A 20125-nucleotide genomic window follows, 5' to 3' on the forward strand; every position below is an offset into this window, starting at 1 on the left:
AGGAGGACAACAGTGCCACCACCTGGCACAGATGTTTTGCACACTGTGATTTTAACACAATTTTAAGAATGAAAACTGGACGCATGGTAAGAGATTTTGAAATAAGCAACCATGATAAATGCCAGTCAAAATGTGTGATATGCATCAAAGGAAAGGCAACAAGTCCAGCCATACCCAAACAAAGGGAAAGGCGGGCAACCAAGCCACTCAAACTTATCCACACTGATTTGTGTGGACCTCTTCCAGCATCAGTGGGTGGCAATAAATTTGTTTTATGTTCTGTAGATGATTTTTCCAGATACTATGTGAGCTACCTAATGAAGGAGAAATCCCAAACAGCAGACATGCTGAAAGCGGATGTAGCCACGGTGACCAACAAGTTCAACAAAACCCCTTAAGCCCTCCAAAGCAACCATGGAGGTGAGTTTATTTCACAAACCATGCAAACATACCTAACGCAACTAGGTATAAGAACACAGACTAACCACTCCATACACACCTGAACAAAATGGAGTTGCAGAAAGGAAAAGTTGCTCACTAATGGACATGGTAAGATGTATGCTTTTAGAAGCAGGTCTGCCTGACAAATACTGAGCAGATGCTGTTTTAACAGCTACATACTTACAGAATAGACTGCCAACCAAAGCCAACAAGGTAACACCTTTTGAGCTAGGGCATGAATGCAAACCAAGTGTAAAGCATCTGGAAGTATTTGGATCCAAGGCTTATGTACACATACCAAAGGAGAAGAGATGCAAACTAAACCCCAGAGCTGAAGAAGGCATCGTGATCGGGTATGCTCCAGGAAGCAAGGGATACAGAATCCTGAACCCAAAGACAGGAAAAGTAAGCATTTGCAGAGTGTTGTACTTTGATGAACTAGAAGCTACCATAGTCATGCTGGTGATGACTGCACAAAAACCAACAATGGCAGTTACCAGCTTGAGATGTTTAGCCCAACATTCGAAGACACAACCACCACATCGACCCTGAGGGAGATAGAAGCCCAGGCAGAAACTCCACCAGTGTCAGATGACAAGGCCAAGGATGCAGAAGGGGTTGAATGGCCAAGTACCACTCCTGAACCTGCTCCAAGATGCTCATCATGACCCAACGAAGGAGTTCCAGCCAAGAGACTCACCTACCTTGCAAGGTCATTGTTACCAAAGGAATCTGCATCGTGGAACGAAGTCCAACAAATGCCACCAGATGAAGCAAGCAAGTGTAAGAAGGCAGCACAAGAAGAGCTAGTGGCTCTACACCAGAACAAAACATGGACTTTGACAAAACTACCAACAGGCAAGAAAGCCATAGGATGCATTTCTATTTTCATAAGAATATCTACAAAAACCAGTGAAGAATAGGTGCTTCCTACTATGAATCTACTTGTATCCAGATCTACTGAATAGATGTAAGCTACTTTTTTTTCTCTCTTCATCTAACTACTGTGTGAAGACTGAATTATTTTCTGAATGTAATTAAGCTTAATGTGCAAGTTTTGGTTCATGCTTCTACTTTGCAAGATTGTTATTAGCTGTTTGAAGTTCTTTGGTTAACCTTTAAAAACTCCATCAGGGCAGACCCCTTGGCTCCCTTCCCGCTGCTTGGCCTTTCCTTTGCTTCTGAGCTGCCCTTCTTCACCGCCTCTCTCTGAGCCGCTCCCCAACCAGTTACTCTCAATAGAGGGGTACTGTCATGAGTGCCGTTGAGCTGAAGACATCAGCACAACGGCACACATGACAATAACGAGGAATCAGAGGAAGGGGCTCAAGATAAGCATAGCACGCACAACAAAAACCACAGACCCTAGCCGGAGCATGCAGCCATCAAAACACAAAAGAGAGAGAAGAAAAGACAAAGGATAGGAGGATCGCGAGGCACACCCAAGCTGTTAGCACAAGCGCAACGGAGATCGCCCAGCTGACAGCAATCACCGGCTGAATGAGGAAACCGATGATGGGCGATCCCGGGGCACCCGCTGGGGCCTCGCAACCCTTCACCTACCGGCAAGACAGCATGCAGGACAAAGGGGGGATGACGTGACCCAGGGTGAGGGGGCGCTGACCGGCGCGGGATATTTAAACCCCGCACCGGCGCGCTCTCCTCACTCTCAGCTTTTTTCGCAACTGTTACTACGTAAGAAATAAACCTGAACCTGCTCTCATATGAATCAGCGTCAGTGTTTTACTCTGCGGGAGGCAGTGCATGACAGGTACCCACTGCCTGTCAGAGCCCTGCTTTCTTAGCCATTCGTGACCCCTGAGGGGCAGCTGCCCAGAGCAGCCACGGAAGGTTTTGTGCCCCAGCGATGGGGCAGCCCAAATGGAGCAGCAGAAAAGGAGCCCCTTGACCTTCAGGGTGAACCCAGAAGGTTATCTTCAGGTCTGGAGGTGCTGCTGAGACTCCTCATACATTTTACAAACCTTTTTTTAAATGTTAAATTCGTACTTCTATATTTCTGCATTTCTTAAGAATTTCCAAATTGGCAGGAACCACACTTATTTTTTTAGATGGTCCTGCTTACCTTCCAGATTTAAAAGTTTTGATCTGGGAGCTTATTATTTTTAGTGGTGGAAAGTGGGTCCTTGGGGAACACGTCAATGCAGAAATGCAGTTTCACGACTTCCCTTGTTTGCTTTATGGACCCACCGAAGGTTCCCAGGGACCAGGGGATCCCCCTCCTTCTCCTTGCATCACAGTGCAATCTGAGACACCCCCTGCTCCAAAGGGGCCCTGCCCTGGGAGGGGTTCTGGTGCCTGTGAGCAGCAAGCTGGCCCTTCCAGGCGTCTCTGGCAAAGCCCAGACGGTGGGGATGCTGCCGCCGCTGCCACCAAGGCCCCCTCCCTGTCCTCCAGAGGGTGGGCGGGCAGGGAGGCAGCCGCCCAGCTCAAGTAATGGCTTCTGCCTGCTGGGTACTGCTGGCTTGGCCTCAGTGGCCTTCCTGAGGCTCGGTAAGAGAGCCTGTCTGGGTGGAGGCCCCTTGCCAAGAGCTTGCAAAGTACCCAGTCCAGATGGGGAAAATGATGAAACGGTGCAGCTCTGGGCCTTGGGTTCAGTTCAGTTTTTATGCAGAAGAAAAGCGGGAAGCTCAGGGAAGGAAAAAATTAATAATAATAATAATAATAATAATGATGATGATGATGATGATGATAAAAAAATCTGCTGGGTTTCTTACCAGCCATCGAGCTATGGCCATGGCACAACTAGAACACGCAGGGCGAGGGCAGCTCTGAAACGAATGTAACATGCAGCTGGCCGGGCAGGCGCCTCACCTCCGCCACTTGCACCTGCCGCTAACAAGCGTGCCGTCTGCCCCAATGGACCGGGGCCTCCCCAAGGTATCGCAGAGAAAGGGACTCCAGAAGGGGAGTAGAGGAACCTGCTTTAGAGGGGAGGGGGGATCCTAGAGGGTGAGGTCATCCTTCCCCACCCTCCAGAAACTGTTGCCTCGCGGGGTAACCCGTTTGCATCCGAGTCAGCCAAGGCCCAATTTGGCAGGGGGTGGAATGTGGGGGAGGCCGGGGCTGGCTGCAGTGTGGATCGGACCCTCCCTGCTTCTGCGTCTCCCTAGCTCTGGCCAGCTGCAGACAGTAGCCATGAAGCAGCAGAGCCAGGGAGGGAGGGAGGCATTTCAGCTTCAAACAAAGCCCCTCCTGTGTGTGGTGCAGAGGGGAGCTGGGAATCACTGACTGACGGGGCTGGACTGGTGTTGGAGGGACTTGTGAAACCAGGCCACCCAAAGGTGATTTCTTGAACAGGTGGGGAGGTGGGGGGCAAAAGCCGTAGCAACTGGTTTATGTTTGTAAACCTGTGAATTCCTGTTTAATGTTTCTGATGCAGCCTCCCCCCCATCACTTCCACCCCAAATTAATCATTGCTTATGACTGCCCCTCCAACCCCAGCCCGAGGCAAGATGGGCATGGGGGGGGGGAGCGAGCAACGCCAGGAAGAGCCGGGTTCAAGCATGGAAGCCCCCGGGGGACCCTGTGCAAGTCCTGCCTTCTCTGCCCATCTGGTGTGTGTAGGAAAGGAGGTCCTGTGTGCCTGGAGGAAAGGTGGCCTCTGGAAGCAGAAGCTGAGGTAGCCATGGTACGCAGGGCACATCTGCGCACCAAACCTACCATTGGGCGTAGGTTTGGGTGTGCATCATGAAGCCTTGGGATTGATTGTGAAGCTCTTTGTACTAAGCTGTAAGAACTGGCCTGAGCCATAACTTGTCACACTTTCTCTTGAGGCCTTGAATCACACAAGATCTGGATTAAAAAAAAAAAATCAAGGACATCAAACTTATTGCTGGTTTTGAGAACTTCTCTCTTCATACAGGATGCTTTCTTGGTGGTAATAACAGAGATAATAGATACACAGACACCTTGTCCTGCCTTTGCAGCTGAAACTCGGGTTGCAAATATCGTGCTGTTTGTTGATAGGGCTATAATGTGGGTGAGGAGGTATTGGTGGATGTACTTGGCGTTTAAAAAGAATAGCAGCAATGTATTGCAAAGCATTAGCATAATAATTGGTAACCATTCACAGAGGAATAGTTTACAGACTGATAGATTTTGTACAGAAACCATGAAGGTTACGCGGAGGGTGAAAACATTTTGCTGTGTCAGTGAACATATTTAATTTTTCTGGAAGTGCTGTTTGAATTGTGCAACAATCTTGACTTTAGCCTAACAAAGACATAATGCCTGTGGTGGTGTGCTCTAATGGGGAGCGCCCCCCCGCTCTGTTGCTCAGCCAGGCCCGGGGAGGGTGGTGGCAAGAAGGCCTGGCTGCAGCCTCTGCCCAGGGGCCGGGACCCTCCTCTGTCCCAGGCCCCCCGGGGTCCAGGCGCACCTCGGTCATGGGCCTGCCTGGAAAACACGTGCCCCGCCCTGCACCTGCTTGCTCTGGCACTGCTCCGCTAGACTGCCCAGCCCACGGACTCTTTTTTTCTGTTTATCCACTAATTATAAATTTGACGTAATCACCAGCTGAGTACAATGGGAAGGTATCTGGGACTTAATATTATTTGGGTTCCTTCCCTCCCTCCCTCCCTAAGATCATGTTCATTTATTTTAGATAATAACAAATAGTGATGATCCCAACATAAATATTAATGTTTAGAGTTTTGTAGTGACTTACAATTATTTCTCAAGATAACGAGTTTAGTTTAATGTATTCAATTATTTAATCAATGAAATAATGAATTTTAAATGTTATGACAATTGTGAATACTGTTTGTTTACTGATATTTTATTTCCCATCCTCTGTTTTTCTCATTTTTTTCTTTTTTCTGTTGTACAGTCATTTATTTTATTCTTAATGCTCACTCCAGTCTTACATTTTGGATCTAAAAGGCCACTGACTCCAAAAAGGTGTGGAGCTCCAGGTTGCAAAGATTGGCTGCTGGATGGCAATCTACAGTTAGAGTTGTATGCATATGTTTGGGGGGGGGAGTAATGGAAGAAGGGCTGGGCTGTGCTTTGGATTTTTGGAGGAGATGCAGATAATAGATATATCTGAAAGATTCTTCTCAGCTGCCTCCAAAGATGAAAACTCAATATATTTTCTTTGGCATATTCGTTCCTTACTAAACTAATTGAAGTTCACATTACATTGAGTCACAACTTAGATCTTGCTCCAAGGTTGGATACCATGCTTGCTTTGGCGAATATTCTTCCTACTACCAGTGTCACCCCAAATGCAAGGGTGAGAGGCAGGATGCTCGGAGGGAGGGTTTGCTGCGTTACTGGAGCTTATGTGTTAAACAGTCAGCATTTTCCCTAAAGAATCCTGGGAATTGTAGTCTGGTGAATACACTGAGAATATGACTACTGTAGAAATACATATCAACATCTGTTATAGTACAACTTCCAGGGTTTATTGAATGGTTGCTAAAGCAATTATACATTTCCAGATTAGCCCAATGTCTGTGTTCAGGTTCACACATCTTTATATTTACATAAAGATGTTCACTTCTGTGCTCATACAAGATCCTTTTCTGTATCTATTGTCCATTGCAAGGCTAATATTTGCAAAGCACTGGAAAATCAGTAAGTGTCAGAAAGTAGTGCCAGATTAGGGACCTAGGAAGTTGCCATGTGCTGAATCCAATTATCTACACTGCCTGGTGGCATCTCCAGATTTCAGGGAAGAATATTTTCCAGCCCAACTACATGCAAAGCTACTGAGCTGTGGTCCTTTCCTAGAGATAAATCTGCAGCATGCAAAACAATCTGCAGTTAAGCACCAGTAACTTAAGCTTCCAGTCCAGCAATTCATGCAGTCTGGCAAGTTCTAACTGTGCCCCAGATGGACCATCCCAGCAGTGGGCAGGGTCTTCATTAGGATCAACAGCACACCACAGTTTGCTCTCCAGGCCTCCATGAGATATGAAGGCAAGTGTGCCTATCGGTGGACCAGTGGGTGGGTGGCCATGGGGTACAGAAGGTTGGCATGATGTTGAAATACCTTAATCAGTGTTATGATATCACTGCATTCTATATGAACCCATCTTCTCGCTTCTTTTTGCCTACCTAACAGGCCGCTTAGTTTAAAAGTTTTGGAAGCAAAGACATGCTTAGAGTGCTTTGTCTTCTCTGAATCTGGTGGACATATTTAACAATACATTTGACCAGCAGATACAAATGCGTATTGTGCAGTGGGTGGGCTTAGGCAGAAAAGACCTTCAGCATTTTCTCCCGGTTTGCTGCTGCATATTTTAAATGACAAATAAGGGAACAAGAGTCCAAGCAAATACTAGAAAAGCCCCCCCCACCCCCAAATCTGTGTCCCTTTTTCTTGCACAGAAGCCCTGCTTTGAAAGTGCAGCCGCGTTCCCAAGGGCAAGGTTGTCCTTGCTGCTCCTGTTCTGAAGGACGTGGGGCACCTGCTCTTCTGGCTCTGCCCTCCTTCCTCTGAGGGAAAGCTGTCATTGACCTCCAGGGATCCATACCTCTTCTGGAGACTGGCCCCAGGGACCGCCTCCCACTTTCATCAGGAGAGGCGGAAAGGGCACTCGGCACCCAGGAGCCCCAGCCACTGCTTCCACCTGGGGGGGCGGCTTTTACCCTGTCCTGCTTGTGCAAAATGGAAGCAATATGGGGGTGGTGGTGATGGGGGAAAAAGGCAGCCGGCTGAACAGAATTGCTGGGTGACACCAAACAGTCTTTTTGACGTATGTGGCAAATGTGATATGGAGCCATTCAGGAAGTAAGCTGCTAGTAAGGGTGCAGCTAGCACTTAAAAGTAAGTGTGGTGCGTATTTTATTTACACCTGCGTTAGTTTTGTTTGCAAGCTGCTCTGGGAACCTTGTTATATTGCAGATAAAATAATTAAAATAATTAAATATGAATAAGTGGCAGTGTCACCTGTCACTAGGATGGTATGCGTTTGTGCGTTCCTTAGAAAGAGGTGCCTGCAGCTGTGTTCACAGTCCTAGTAGTTGCATGGCTCCTGTTACCCTTGGCTAGGCTTTTTACAGCTTAGCAAGTTTTGCAGACCCCACCTGCTTGAGGGTTACATTCTGTGATCTGAGGAAATGAGCTAGCCATGCTCAGTGAGTGCCTGTGGGTTTCTCTGAGAAGTGTGGGGGGGGGAGCAAGAAGTACCCCCATCAATGGCTTCCCCACAAGGCCTGGCGGAGGAGGAAGAGGCTGGTTTTTCCTCTTTCTAGCTTGCCCTTTTACCTGTTCTGTTTCTCACCTGCCGGATAATTGAAGAGTTCTCTGCAGGGGGGGGGGGCAAGGGAGATTCCCAGGGCCCCAGAGGAAGAACTCTTGCCTGGAGAGCATTTAAGTCATTGCAGTGGAAACTGCAGCAGACTTGGGCTTTTCAGCTTGCAACTAGTCTGCTGAAATGCAGAGGGATGCTTGGCTTTTCACTGCCCTTTCTGCCTGACCTTCTCAACTAGTTTAGCTGAGAGGTATTAATGCCGCAGTGCACATGATCTCATAATTAAACAGAAGGAGAAATTCACAGGTGTATTTTCTGCCACACATTTCCTCCTCCAGTGAGTCAGTGATACCAAAGGATTGTTCGTCTTTCCAGTTTACCACTCCTGGATGCCCACCCGGGCACTGTTGTCTCTAGAGCAGGGTGCAGACTCTCACCCTGACCTAGCACTCATTATGCTGCCTTGTTGTTTATGGAATTTTCTAGGAAGCCAAGGGAAATTAGATTTGATTTACATAATCTCAGTTTGCTTTAAAAAATTGATGGAGTTAGGCACACTTTCATTCACATACTCAGTGAGTCTACAGGGAAAAAAACGTGAATCCTGAGTATGAATAGTATATACAATTTCTAAAAATGAACTGTGAAAACCTTCCAAAAATATGGGAAGGTTGGCCCCCCAAAACACAGTATTCTTAAAAATTCTTTTTCTAAGAATTATAAAATTAGACTGGAAAATCTGTTCACACCTAAAAAGCCCATATGGTTGCACATTTTCTGGGATGACCTAGACTGGGTGACACTTCCATTTTTGCAAGAACTTTCTAAAATGACATTTTGTAGACTCTGCGGACAATGCTTCTCTTGAAGAGGTACCTGATAAAATCTTTCAGTCCCACAGGAAGTTCATTTAGGCAAATTCCTTTGGAAGGTGGAACCTTAAAATGCAGAAAATCAGTTCTGTACATGGGGGTGGGGGAGGTGGTGAATAGGCAAAAATGGGTAGGATGTTATCTGAGGAAATGTATTGTGGGGGGAGAATTGGACTCCAGCTCCAGTCCAAGAAAGAAGAATCTGCAAGAATTTGAATGTGGAAAGTTAACTGGAGATGCCTGGGAAGACAGTTCTGACTCTCCAGATAGAGGCATCTTTGTGGCGAGAAGTAAAACGACGTAAGTGCAAAGCCACAAAAATCACGCGGGTTCGGAAGATGCTTCATAATTCAGTAATTGCCAGCATGTGTGTCCACCGCAGAGAAGTGAGAGGGAGCCAGGAGAAATGGAAAAGGAGGGAATTAGTTTAACTCCTTAGCATTTAATAGTTCCCACCGATACTTCTGTCTGATTGTGAATGCTCTCATGGGAATGTGAGACTGGCTGAGAGAACTACAGAAAGCCACCATGTTCATAAGGATAATATGCTGCTGTGGAAAGAAATTAGGAGAATGAATTAGCTTGCAGTTATTAGGTCAAGGAATTTTAATGAGACAGTTAACATGGTTTCAAGTCAGTTCTCTTTGCCTTCCAAACCCGCCCTCAGACTGGATGCTGCCTTCTTTTAGTATGTGCACCTGAAAGTTCATTCAAAGAAATGCTTCTTTTTCCAGATTGTCAGTGGAGGACTCAGTGGGAGATCTCTTCCCTTTGCTGTGATTTTTTTTCATGAGGAGCTTGAGAATCCAGTTCCTTGGCTTTCACAGTTGGTCTTTGCCCATGTTGCCTGTTTGAATGAACAGCTAGATGGCTGAGGGGTGGGGAAGAAGGGAAAGGATCCTCTTGCCCTCAAATGGGGAGGACTGCACTAGACTCAACATCACTCTCGGTTGGGTTTGGAGATGCTGCAATGGATTGGTCAGTCTTTAGAAAAGACATTCAAGGATAGAACAGATTCAGACCCTGTGATGCATCTATTCTGTTACGTTTCTCCAAAGAGAAACATTGAATTCTTCTTAGAACTGACAGCCAACAATGCAGCTGGCCCTTGCACTCTTCTTTCCCAGCAACTGGTATTGCTGGGGAGATCCTGCAGGCTAATTCAGAGCTGCTGTAGCTAATAGCGCTTAACAGTTATCCTCCATTCTGGGTATTGCCTTATTTACCTCTTAAAACTATGGCAAGAGACAAGTGGAGAAGGGTCTGTTGGGTGAACCCCTCCAGTCCACCAATGGAGAATGTTAAGTAGGCCTGGGAGTGGGTGGCAGCAATCAGAAGGGGCTCAATGACCCCTAGTAGTGAAAACGGGCAGAAGGGTTGGGTCAAGAGAGCAAATGCAGCTCAGGTAGCCAAGGGAGGGTGGGGCAGACGGGAAGCAGAAAAAGGAGGAGGCGAAAGGAAGGGACAGAAGCAGCTCCAGCAGTGGAAGTGACCAGAAGAGCAGAAGGCAGCCAACAGTTGTGGAGAGGATTGAGGTGAGGGTTGGCAAGCCCTAATAAATTGCGACCTGGAGGAGGTAGGAGTGAGCCAAGGGATGAGAAGCCAGCTCATAAAGAAATTGATAGCCAAGGTGAAAACCACTGCCGGCTTCTGGTTCAGAAGGCATTGCAGTCATGTCTCTCCCTCTATTGAACAGAGCAGGTTCAGAAGGTCTAGAGGAATTAGTAGTACAAAAAAACCTGGTTTGGGGAGGAAGATCTCATAAGTTTAGTAGAAGCTGAGCTTGTCCATCTCCTGAAAGCCACAGGGATTGTCTACCTGCCAAATATATTTCCAAAGAGATGTCGATGACCTGCCTGTGTGTGTTCTGTTGAGTATGTGCATTCTTAGGAACAGGCCAATTTATGTGTGATCTGGATGAGAGTGGTCCTCCAGCACAGAAGAGAACAAATGTATTTAATGCAGGAAACCAGGAGATACCTTGGCTGTGTTCATATTGTACACTTGGGCTATTTCCTGAATTAACCATTTTCTGGGTTTATACAGTACACTGAACAAGTGGCCTCAGCTCACACAACACACTTTAAAAACTTGGGTAATATTTTTGTGCTTAAACACATTAAACCACAAAAACACTACCCAAGGCTTGTAAGTAAGCTACATTTGTAACCAAAATGGGTCACAATTTGTAATTGGTGGCATACAAGAGCCATCCATGTCACTGCTACATCGTGTGTGAGGCAGCAGAAGGCAACAGAACACCAAGGGAGTTGGTTCTGTGTGTCAGCCGCCTTCTAATAAAGTGGCTAAAGGAACTGCCAGCTGCTCTGCAGGAAACCTGCTGCCCCCCTCAACTGCCTTTCCTTGGGGTGCTTCTACTGAGATGCTTGAAGTGGCGGGAGACAGATGCTGGAGGGTTCATCTTGCCACTCTAAGCCCTGGTGGGCAGTTAGGAGGACTAGCTCCTGCCTTTTCTCTTCTTGACTGTTGGGTGTGGGCTGGCACTATGAGGGCAGTGATGTGGTTCTTTCCAGGCAGGGGTATAAATAATTGCCCCTGCCATTTAATCAGTTGAATGGATTGCTATGGACTGATGAAACATAAAACTTGTGGGCTTTGGAAAGGATAGAGTTATGTTGGAATCTAAGCGAAGACTTGTTGGGGAGAAGGAGGAGGAAAAAATGATCTCAGGAGACCACAGAGGTACAGAAAGATGAACTGACTGTTTATACAGTGTGGATAGATGACGCTTGTGGGCTTCTCAGAGACATTCTTAGGACTAAATGGGATTTCATGGCATCTCCATAAAGTGGACAGTCCACACTGAAAACATCTACACATTGGCAAGTGCACATAACCAGTGGGGGGCAGCAGGGGTATGTGGCGGAGTGCAGGGCACCCAATAGGGCAGACATGGGAAGATAGATAGGTGGGGGGAGTTGAAGTGTCCCTGTGGTCATAAGTGCAGGCGGGCTGCCAAGTGCCTGAATTTTGATCACGTGACCGTGGGGGTGCTGCAATCGCCATATTGTCAGGGACTTATCGCTGAACGACTGGTCTTAAGTTGAGGACTACCTGTATAACCTCAGCTATGGGCTGGCACTGAAGCACAGGGTTTGGCATGAGGTTATGTCCTCTGGAAATAGGTAGCAGCATGCCAGGGCTAAGAGGCTGTGTGGAGGTGGCTTTGATCATGCCTAGAAACTGGAGAGTAGACAAGACAGGGTTTGCTTGAATCAGGAGGTTATTTTATCTATCTATCTATCTATCTATCTATCTATCTATCTATCTATCTATCTATCTATCTATCTATCATATTTTTATCACCGCCCATCTCCCTCATACGGGGGACTCTGGGCGGTTCACAATAAAACAGTTTAAAATTCAATAAAATCATAATATCGTTCATCCATAAATACCAATATCAATAAATAGATATAAAATGCAATGAGATCTAAGTGATGGCAGATCTAATACCACCCAAAGGGGGACAAGACCGGCCTCGGCAGGACTAGGGAACCAACCAGCCCCAAGAGTGGCTCCTCCTGTCCCCACTCCAGGCATGGTGGCAAAACCAGGTCTTCAGCCGTTTTCAGAAGTCTAGGAGGGAGGGGGCCAACCTCACTTCCAGGGGAAGGGTGTTCCAAAGGTTATTCCTTATTTTCTGCTAATACATGGATGTCCAACCTCTTGGCTTCCCTGGGCCACAGTGAGTGAAGAGGAATTGTCTTGGGCCACACATAAAATATATAATATAGTTAATGTATATAAGTAATAAAACTTCATTTTTTAAAAAATATTTTTATTATAACATTTAAAAAAAAGAGGACAACATAAAACTAGTGCGATATTTGACCTTGTTTTTCTAAAACTAATGCATCGATGTCTGGTTTGATGAAAGTGGTTGCAATTCTCAGTGAGTTCTCAAGGTGCTCGTCAGAAATTTTAATTCTAATTTTACTCTTTGTGTGCTTCATCCTTGAAAATAGTTGCTCACAAATGTACATGTTGCCAAAAAGTGATGTCATGAATAAGGTGCGATTGTGAAGCGAGGGATATTTTTCTCTGGGTCTTGTAAAAGTCCAGTAGAGAGACATGATCAAATTTTTGAGTTGAATGTCTGATTGCAACTCTATGCATTCCATGTGAAAATTCGGAGGTAATGTAGTTATATCGGCTGAAAATGGAGTCGAAAATATACCAAAATATTGATGATTTTTCCGGAAATCTTGAAACCTGTTCTCAAATTCCTGTATCAAACCAAAAAGCAAGGCTGCATATTTCTCACTGTTTACAGGACTGTGTTTAGCCAATGTATTAAAATGTATAAAATTATTTCCCATAACTTGAGCTTGTCATACTTTTAAGTTTCATTTCAAACACTATTACGGTTTGAAACATTGCTGTCATGAGTAAGGATGGCGAGCAGGGGGCTCCCACCCAGACTGTTAAGCGCATGCGTAGCACTGAGGAATTGTTCAGCCATTCAAAGAGACACAGATCGGGACCGCCTTAACCCTTGGGGGTTATATGGCTGGGTTTTCCCACGCTTCTTCAGTTTGTTAGGATTCCTGTTAAGTACTAGTAATAAATATTAGAGACCAGTTCATTGTCTCAGTGTGTTTCCTGGTAGTTAGGACAATTGCAGTGATAAGTTGGTTTTCACATTGAAGATGCATGTTTAACTCGTTTAAATGAGTGGTCAAATCCACCAAAAGTGCTAAATCTGTGAGCCATTTTTCATCTTCAAATTCTGGCACAAATTTTCTTTTTGATTCCAAAAACGACTCAATTTCATTTCGCAAATCATAACATCTTTTCAGCATTTTACCCCAACTTAGCCACCATATGTAACGGTTGCCTAATCCCAAATACTCAGTCTGACAAGCTCGGGCTTAAAGATAACTGATTTATTAAAGGAATAGTATGCAAATACAGAGAAAGCTGAGAATGAGCAAAAGCGCGCCAAATACAAACTTAAAAGCCTTGCCTGTGAGCAAGTTCCGCCCCATCCCTCGTCAGGACGCTCCCCCTCCCAGGTGCTAGAAGCGCCTGGGAAAGTAACCTTGAGCAGGAGCGCAAACCCAAACATACATTCCAAGCCCTCAAAACAATGGAGGGTGAAGGAATGGAAAAACCCCGGGGTGAAGGAACACGGAACAGAAGAGGACATGTGAAACGTTACAATGTTAACAGCACATTGAAATGAGAACATGACATATTGCCCCTCTAAAAAAAAAACTATGGAGCAGGCTTGTCAGGGTAGGCAGAGTGGAATTGGGCTACGAGACGAGGGGAAAGCACGTCCGGAGCAGCAACCCATTCAGGATGAGGGAAATGTTTCCAGCGGACGAGGTATTGTAAAGTGGAGCGCTGGCGTCGGGAGTCGAGGATGGATGTCACCTCGAAGTGTTGCTGGTTGTCGATCATGAGTGGAGGTGGTGGAATGGGTTGTGGATGCCAGCGATCCGACGACAGGCAGGTTTTGAGTAAACTACAATGGAAAACAGGATGTAAACGTTTAAGGTTGTGAGGTAAATCAAGTTTAAACGTAACAGGGTTGAGTTGAGCAATAATTGGAAAAGGTCCGACAAATTTAGGGCCAAGTTTCTTAGAGGGCTGTGGGGACTTGATAAACTTAGTGGATAAGTAGACGTTATCCCCGACAGCAAAGGATGGTTCTGGGGAACGCTTTGCATCGGCATGGCGTTTATAGGTAGCTTGGGCATAGAGGAGAGCCAGTTGAATATTAGACCAGGAGTCTTTTAGAGAGTCCGCCCAGTCAGTAAGGGAGGCTGGTAGCGGTTGAGGATGAGGAAGTTCAGGAATAGGAACAAACTCACGTCCAAAAACCGTTTTAAAAGGAACTTGACCAGTGGTTTGATGAACGGCATTGTTGTAAGCGACCTCAGCAAATGGGAGTAAGTCGACCCAATTGTCTTGTTGGTAGTTAACAAAAGCCCTGAGGTACTGTTCCAATGTGGAATTAACCGCCTCTGTAGATCCGTCCGTTTCCGGATGCCAGGCGGTGGAAAGTGACTGTTTTGTACCCAAAAGTTTTAAAAATGCCCGCCAGAATTGTGACGTAAATTGTGTGCCTCTGTCACTCACCAAACGGGCGGGGATACCGTGGAGGCGGTACACGTGGGTGAGGAAGAGGCGTGCCAGCTGTTGCGCGGTGGGGATAGACGCGCATGGAATAAAGTGGGCTTGTTTGGAGAAAAAGTCTTTGACCACCCAAATGACAGTTTTGCGTTGACTAGGGGGTAGATCAACGATAAAGTCCATGGAAATGTCCTGCCAAGGGACAGATGGGGTGGCAACGGGTTGAAGGAGACCTTGGGGTTTGCCTGGTTTGCGTTTAATCGCAGCACATACAGGGCACGCAGTCACATATGCCTTCAGGTCTTTGAGTAAAGTTGGCCACCAGAATTGCCGGCGAACAAGGTGCAAAGTTTTTACGTAGCCAAAATGTCCAGCCAGCTTGTCATCGTGGCAGCGCTGGAGTATGGTTTTACGCATAGCATCGGGTACATAAAGGCGATCGTTGCGCCAGGCAAGATCGTCGGTGAAAGTTAAAATGTGTCTATTGGTTTGCAACCAAGTATCTGTTTTAAGGTGGGAAAGCAACTGTTGTTGCAAATCGGAGGGAATTGACAAGTGCGGCGAGCGGCTGGAAGGCAGAGCGGCTGGAGGTTGCGTTGATTGCGCTCGGGTCTGGCTGCGAGTCACTGCTGCCAAACTTAATTGTTTGTCGGTCCAGACGGTGCCTTGGACCGTTGGCCCTGGGCCAGCATCTTGGGGTCTGCGGGAGAGTGCATCAGCTAAAAAGTTTTTCTTGCCTGGTATAAATTTAAGGGTGAAGTCGAAGCGGCTGAAAAACTCAGCCCAGCGCAGCTGTTTGGGACTGAGTTTTCGACTGGTGCTTAGAGCTTCCAGGTTTTTATGGTCGGTCCAGACTTCAAAAGGGCTTGAAGTACCTTCCAATAGGTGTCACCATGTTTCTAAAGCCGTTTTTACAGCAAAAGCTTCTTTTTCCCAAACATGCCATCTTCTCTCCGTTTCAGTGAATTTGCGAGAGAGGTAGGCACAGGGTTTTAAGGCGTTAGAGTGGTCAGCTTGTAACAAAATTGCTCCTATGGAGAAATCAGAAGCATCGACTTGTACAACGAAGGGTTTAGAGGGGTTTGGATGCTGTAAAATTGGTTCTGTGGTAAAGATTTGTTTGAGCGCTTCGAACGCTTGCTGACAGGCAGGAGTCCATTTAAGGAGCGCGCCTGGGTTCTTTGAACGGCGCGTATCCCCCTGTCCTTTAGTTTTTAACAGTTCAGTAAGGGGGAGGGCGATTTCAGCAAAATTTTGGGCGAATGCCCGATAGAAATTAGAGAATCCAAGAAAACTTTGTAATTGTCTCCTGGTATGGGGAGGTTCCCATGCCACAATAGCCTCTACTTTTGCAGGGTCCATTTCAATGCCCTGAGCTGAAATTCGATAGCCTAGGTAGTCAATTTGTGACTGATGAAATGCACATTTTGACAGTTTTGCGTACAACTCTGCTTTTTTCAATTTAGTCAGTACCTGACGCACCAAGTGGATATGTTCTGACATGGTTTCAGTATAAATCAATACATCATCCAAATATACCAGTACCCCTTTAAATAGGTGGTCATGCAAGACCTCATTGATTAGTTGCATAAAGACCCCAGGTGCTCCGGATAAACCAAATGGTAAGACTTTGTATTGGAAAGCCCCAAGAGGACAGTTAAATGCTGTTTTCCACTCATCCCCTTCCCTTATGCGAATACGAAAATAAGCTTCTCTCAAATCCAGTTTTGAGAAAATTTTGCCTCTGGCCAGATGTGATAACATATCTTTGATCAGGGGCAAAGGATATTTATTTAATATTGAGACCGCATTGAGCCCGCGGAAATCGGTACAAAGCCTTAATGACCCATCCTTTTTTGGCCTGAATAGGACAGGGGCTCCTACCGGGGAATTAGCCGGCTCAATGAAACCCCTAGCCAGGTTTTTGTCAATGAACTCCCTTAGCGTAGTGAGCTCTTTGGGAGACATGGGGTATATTTTTGGGTGAGGCAATTTTACGTTTGGTAAAAACTCAATGGCACAGTCTGTTTTTCGGTGGGGTGGCAAGCGATCCGCTTCCTTTTCCCCAAATACCTCAGCAAAATCCTGATACTGATTGGGTAGTCCCACAAGAGGTTGAAGCGTTTGCACAGTAGTATACGCTACCCCTCCACCCTCCATGTCTTCCAGTAGGTCCTTTTCGGGTACTTTGTAAAATCCATCTGCAAAAGTCACAGTCCTATGCAGCCAGTTGATAAAAGGGTTTTGTTGCACAAACCAAGGCATCCCCAAAATTACCAGAGGACCCCCCACTGGAGCTACCACAAATGGCAGCTTTTCTTGGTGGGAGCCCATCTGCAAGGCGACCAGTCCCGTGGAATGATTGACTGCTTTCCCTCCCGCCATAGTTCCATCCAATTGGGTGAAAATCATAGGTCTTGGCAAAGGGAACGTGGGCAGTTCCAAAGCCACTACGACATCAGGGTGCATAAGGGAACGGGAGCAGCCCGAATCTAGCATGGCCCACACTTCCACAGTTTTGGTTTTTGAGCTCAGTTTAACTTTAACAGTCAGTGTGGGGAAATTTCCACTCACCGAATCGTGGTTACGCCCGGTTTCTTCCACCTGCCCTAGGGCGCCCTTCAGGGCAGGTGGTAGGCTTTTCCCGCCGGCTGCTCGAATTGCAACTCTTCTTCCTCTTCTCCGAAGGGTAGTTCTGGGGGGTCCAGTTCCGCGACGGCTGCTTTCAGTTTTCGCGGTGGAGCAGGAGCAGGCGTCTTTACCGTAGGTTTCGTCTGTCGTTCCTCTGGACGGCGTCTCGGGCACGACGTGGCTCGATGCCCTTCTTTCCCACATCTGAGGCACTGACCCTTGGAGAACCGTCGCTCCCTCTCCTCTTCCCAGGTTTTCGGTTTGGGGCGGCTGGCAAGTCCAGATGTGCGCGCTCCTCTAGCAAGACGCGTTTGTCTAAGCTCTTTGGTATGGGCATAGGTTTGTAGGGCATTTTCTGCGCTGCCCGCCAACTGAATCCACCCATATAGCGTTTTGGGGTCATCTCTTCCTAGGGTCTTCGAAGGATTTCGGGTTCTAGCCCCTGTTTGAACAATTCAATTATTGTTGGCTCAGACCAGTCTTCCACTTTTCCTGCCAAAGCTTTAAATTCCAACGCATATTTGGCAACTGAGAGGGACCCTTGGTAGAGTTTCCGCAGGTCATTTTTAGCTGTTTCTTGAGCTAAGGGGTCTTCGAAATGCTGTTTAAGTGCCCACAAAAAGTCATCGAAGTCCTCTAACTCAGTCGCCTCAGCCTGGCATAGTTGCACATACCAATCCGCTGCCCTTCCTCTCAGCTTGTTGGCAATGAAATTGATCTTGCCATGTTCTGACCGAAAGTTCCGACCCCAATCTTCTATATAATGCTTGGCATTAGTGATAAAGAAGGAGAGCGTTGTGGGATCCCCATCGAATTTCACTCCAAATGGTGGGAAGGTTCTTGCCGGCTCAGCTGGCTGTGGCGGTGCCGCGAATGTCAGCGTACGCCGAGCCCCCATGGGTGGTTGATCCCTAGGAGGTCTTGCCTCTCGCTCCCCCCCTTGACGGGCTGATCGAGTCTTGCTTCTCCCCCGGGTTGATAGGGTACTGTGCCTGGGGTACTGTGACGGCTCTTCCTCCCAATCCTCCGGGGTGGGCTCTGCCTCTCTGGGTAGATCCTTAAGGATTGTCACTATTAAATCCATTTTATCCTCTAATGCCCTCATACGGGCTGGAGTGACCGGCTCTTCCGGAGGTTGGTTGGTTACCACCACCCTCGGTGACAAGGGGACTTCGGGCTCCCAGGACAATTGTGGAGACCCCCTCCCCGGTGCTCTTTCCATAACAGTTCTATGTTCACTCCTGAGACTCTCCTGCATGGATATCAGCAGCTCGTCTAGTTGGATATCTCGCAACTCCCGACGTGCTGCTCTTTGCGCTCTCGAGGTTAGCGCTGGCCGGATTCTGGCCGCCTCCCGTTCCTCCTCGCTTCCCTCACTTGCGCGAAGCTGAGGTTCTGTCATCGCTAGCGTTCCCTCTTATCCAACGATTGGATGGGGCTAGCGGAAAATGGATGAAATGATTCTCAGCTTTATGTAACGGTTGCCTAATCCCAAATACTCAGTCTGACAAGCTCGGGCTTAAAGATAACTGATTTATTAAAGGAATAGTATGCAAATACAGAGAAAGCTGAGAATGAGCAAAAGCGCGCCAAATACAAACTTAAAAGCCTTGCCTGTGAGCAAGTTCCGCCCCATCCCTCGTCAGGACGCTCCCCCTCCCAGGTGCTAGAAGCGCCTGGGAAAGTAACCTTGAGCAGGAGCGCAAACCCAAACATACATTCCAAGCCCTCAAAACAACGGAGGGTGAAGGAATGGAAAAACCCCGGGGTGAAGGAACACGGAACAGAAGAGGACATGTGAAACGTTACAATGTTAACAGCACATTGAAATGAGAACATGACACCATACTTCAGAAAAGGAAATGATATCCCCATAATCAGCATCCATACTTTTGAGGAACTCCTGGAAGTGGCGATGATTCAGTCCCTTGGCCCTTATGAAATTCACTGCTTTGATGACAATTTGCATGACATTATCCTTTTAAAGCTTTTGCACATAAATTTCCTTGATGTAGAATTCAGTCATACTTCATCAAACATGAGTTGCCAGTGGAACTTGCATCGTCTTCTATCAATTTTGTAAGTCCCTCATTTTTACCAATCTTTGCTGGGTTCCCATCAGTAGATACACCAGATATGTTGACAATGGTTAAAGAAAATCGCTTTAATGTCATTTTTACTGCTTCGTACAAATCAAGAGATTTAGTTGTGTCTTCTAATGGCACCAAAGAAGCCATTTCTTCAGTGACATTATATTCGTTATCAATACCTCTAATAAAAATGGCAAGTTGAGCCATATCTGTAGCATCAGTACTTTCATCCATTGCCAAAGCATAAAATTTGAAATTAGCAGCTTTACTCTTCAAACCTCTTTCAATAGTTTTTCCTATTTCTTCAATTTGCCTGGCTATAGTCTGGTGAGACAAACTGATTTTAGAAAAATCACTTTTTTTATCAGGACAAATGATATCTGCCATGCTTTCTATACATTGCTTAATAAACTCACCATCAGTAAATGGTTTTAATTTTTTTGCAGTCAGATTTGCTACCAAATAACTAGCTTTCATAATAGAGTCCTTTTGAGTTGTGGCTTTTTAAAAAAAAAATGTTGAGATGACAGACTTTTTTTCAGTTCTGCTAATTTGTCTTTACGACAAATTCCTTGATACAGTTTGAATTTGGCAGCATGTTTTTCTGTATAATGCCTTTTCAAATTGTAGTCTTTGAAAACTGACACATTTTCCCTACAAATTAAGCATAGTGCCTTAGTATTTGTCTCAACAAAAAACTACTAATCTGTCCATTTTTCGTTGAATACTCTTCCTTCATCTGCAATTTTTCTTTTTTTCTTTTTTT

General features: G+C 46.3%; 1 protein-coding gene across 1 annotated transcript in view; it reads left to right on the top strand.

Annotated features, from left to right (window-relative positions):
• Positions 1-414: 414 nt before the first annotated feature.
• LOC134503457 (glutamate receptor ionotropic, kainate 3-like) overlaps positions 415-20125 on the top strand; it is a 195160-nt gene continuing 175449 nt past the window's right edge. Inside the window, exons 1-2 of the mRNA XM_063312256.1 lie at positions 415-420; positions 2700-2952. Coding sequence (XP_063168326.1) covers positions 415-420; positions 2700-2952 — 259 coding nt within the window. The remainder of the gene's footprint in view (positions 421-2699; positions 2953-20125) is intronic.

The sequence above is a fragment of the Candoia aspera genome, chromosome 10 (assembly GCF_035149785.1).
Source record: "Candoia aspera isolate rCanAsp1 chromosome 10, rCanAsp1.hap2, whole genome shotgun sequence".
NCBI lineage: Eukaryota > Metazoa > Chordata > Lepidosauria > Squamata > Boidae > Candoia > Candoia aspera.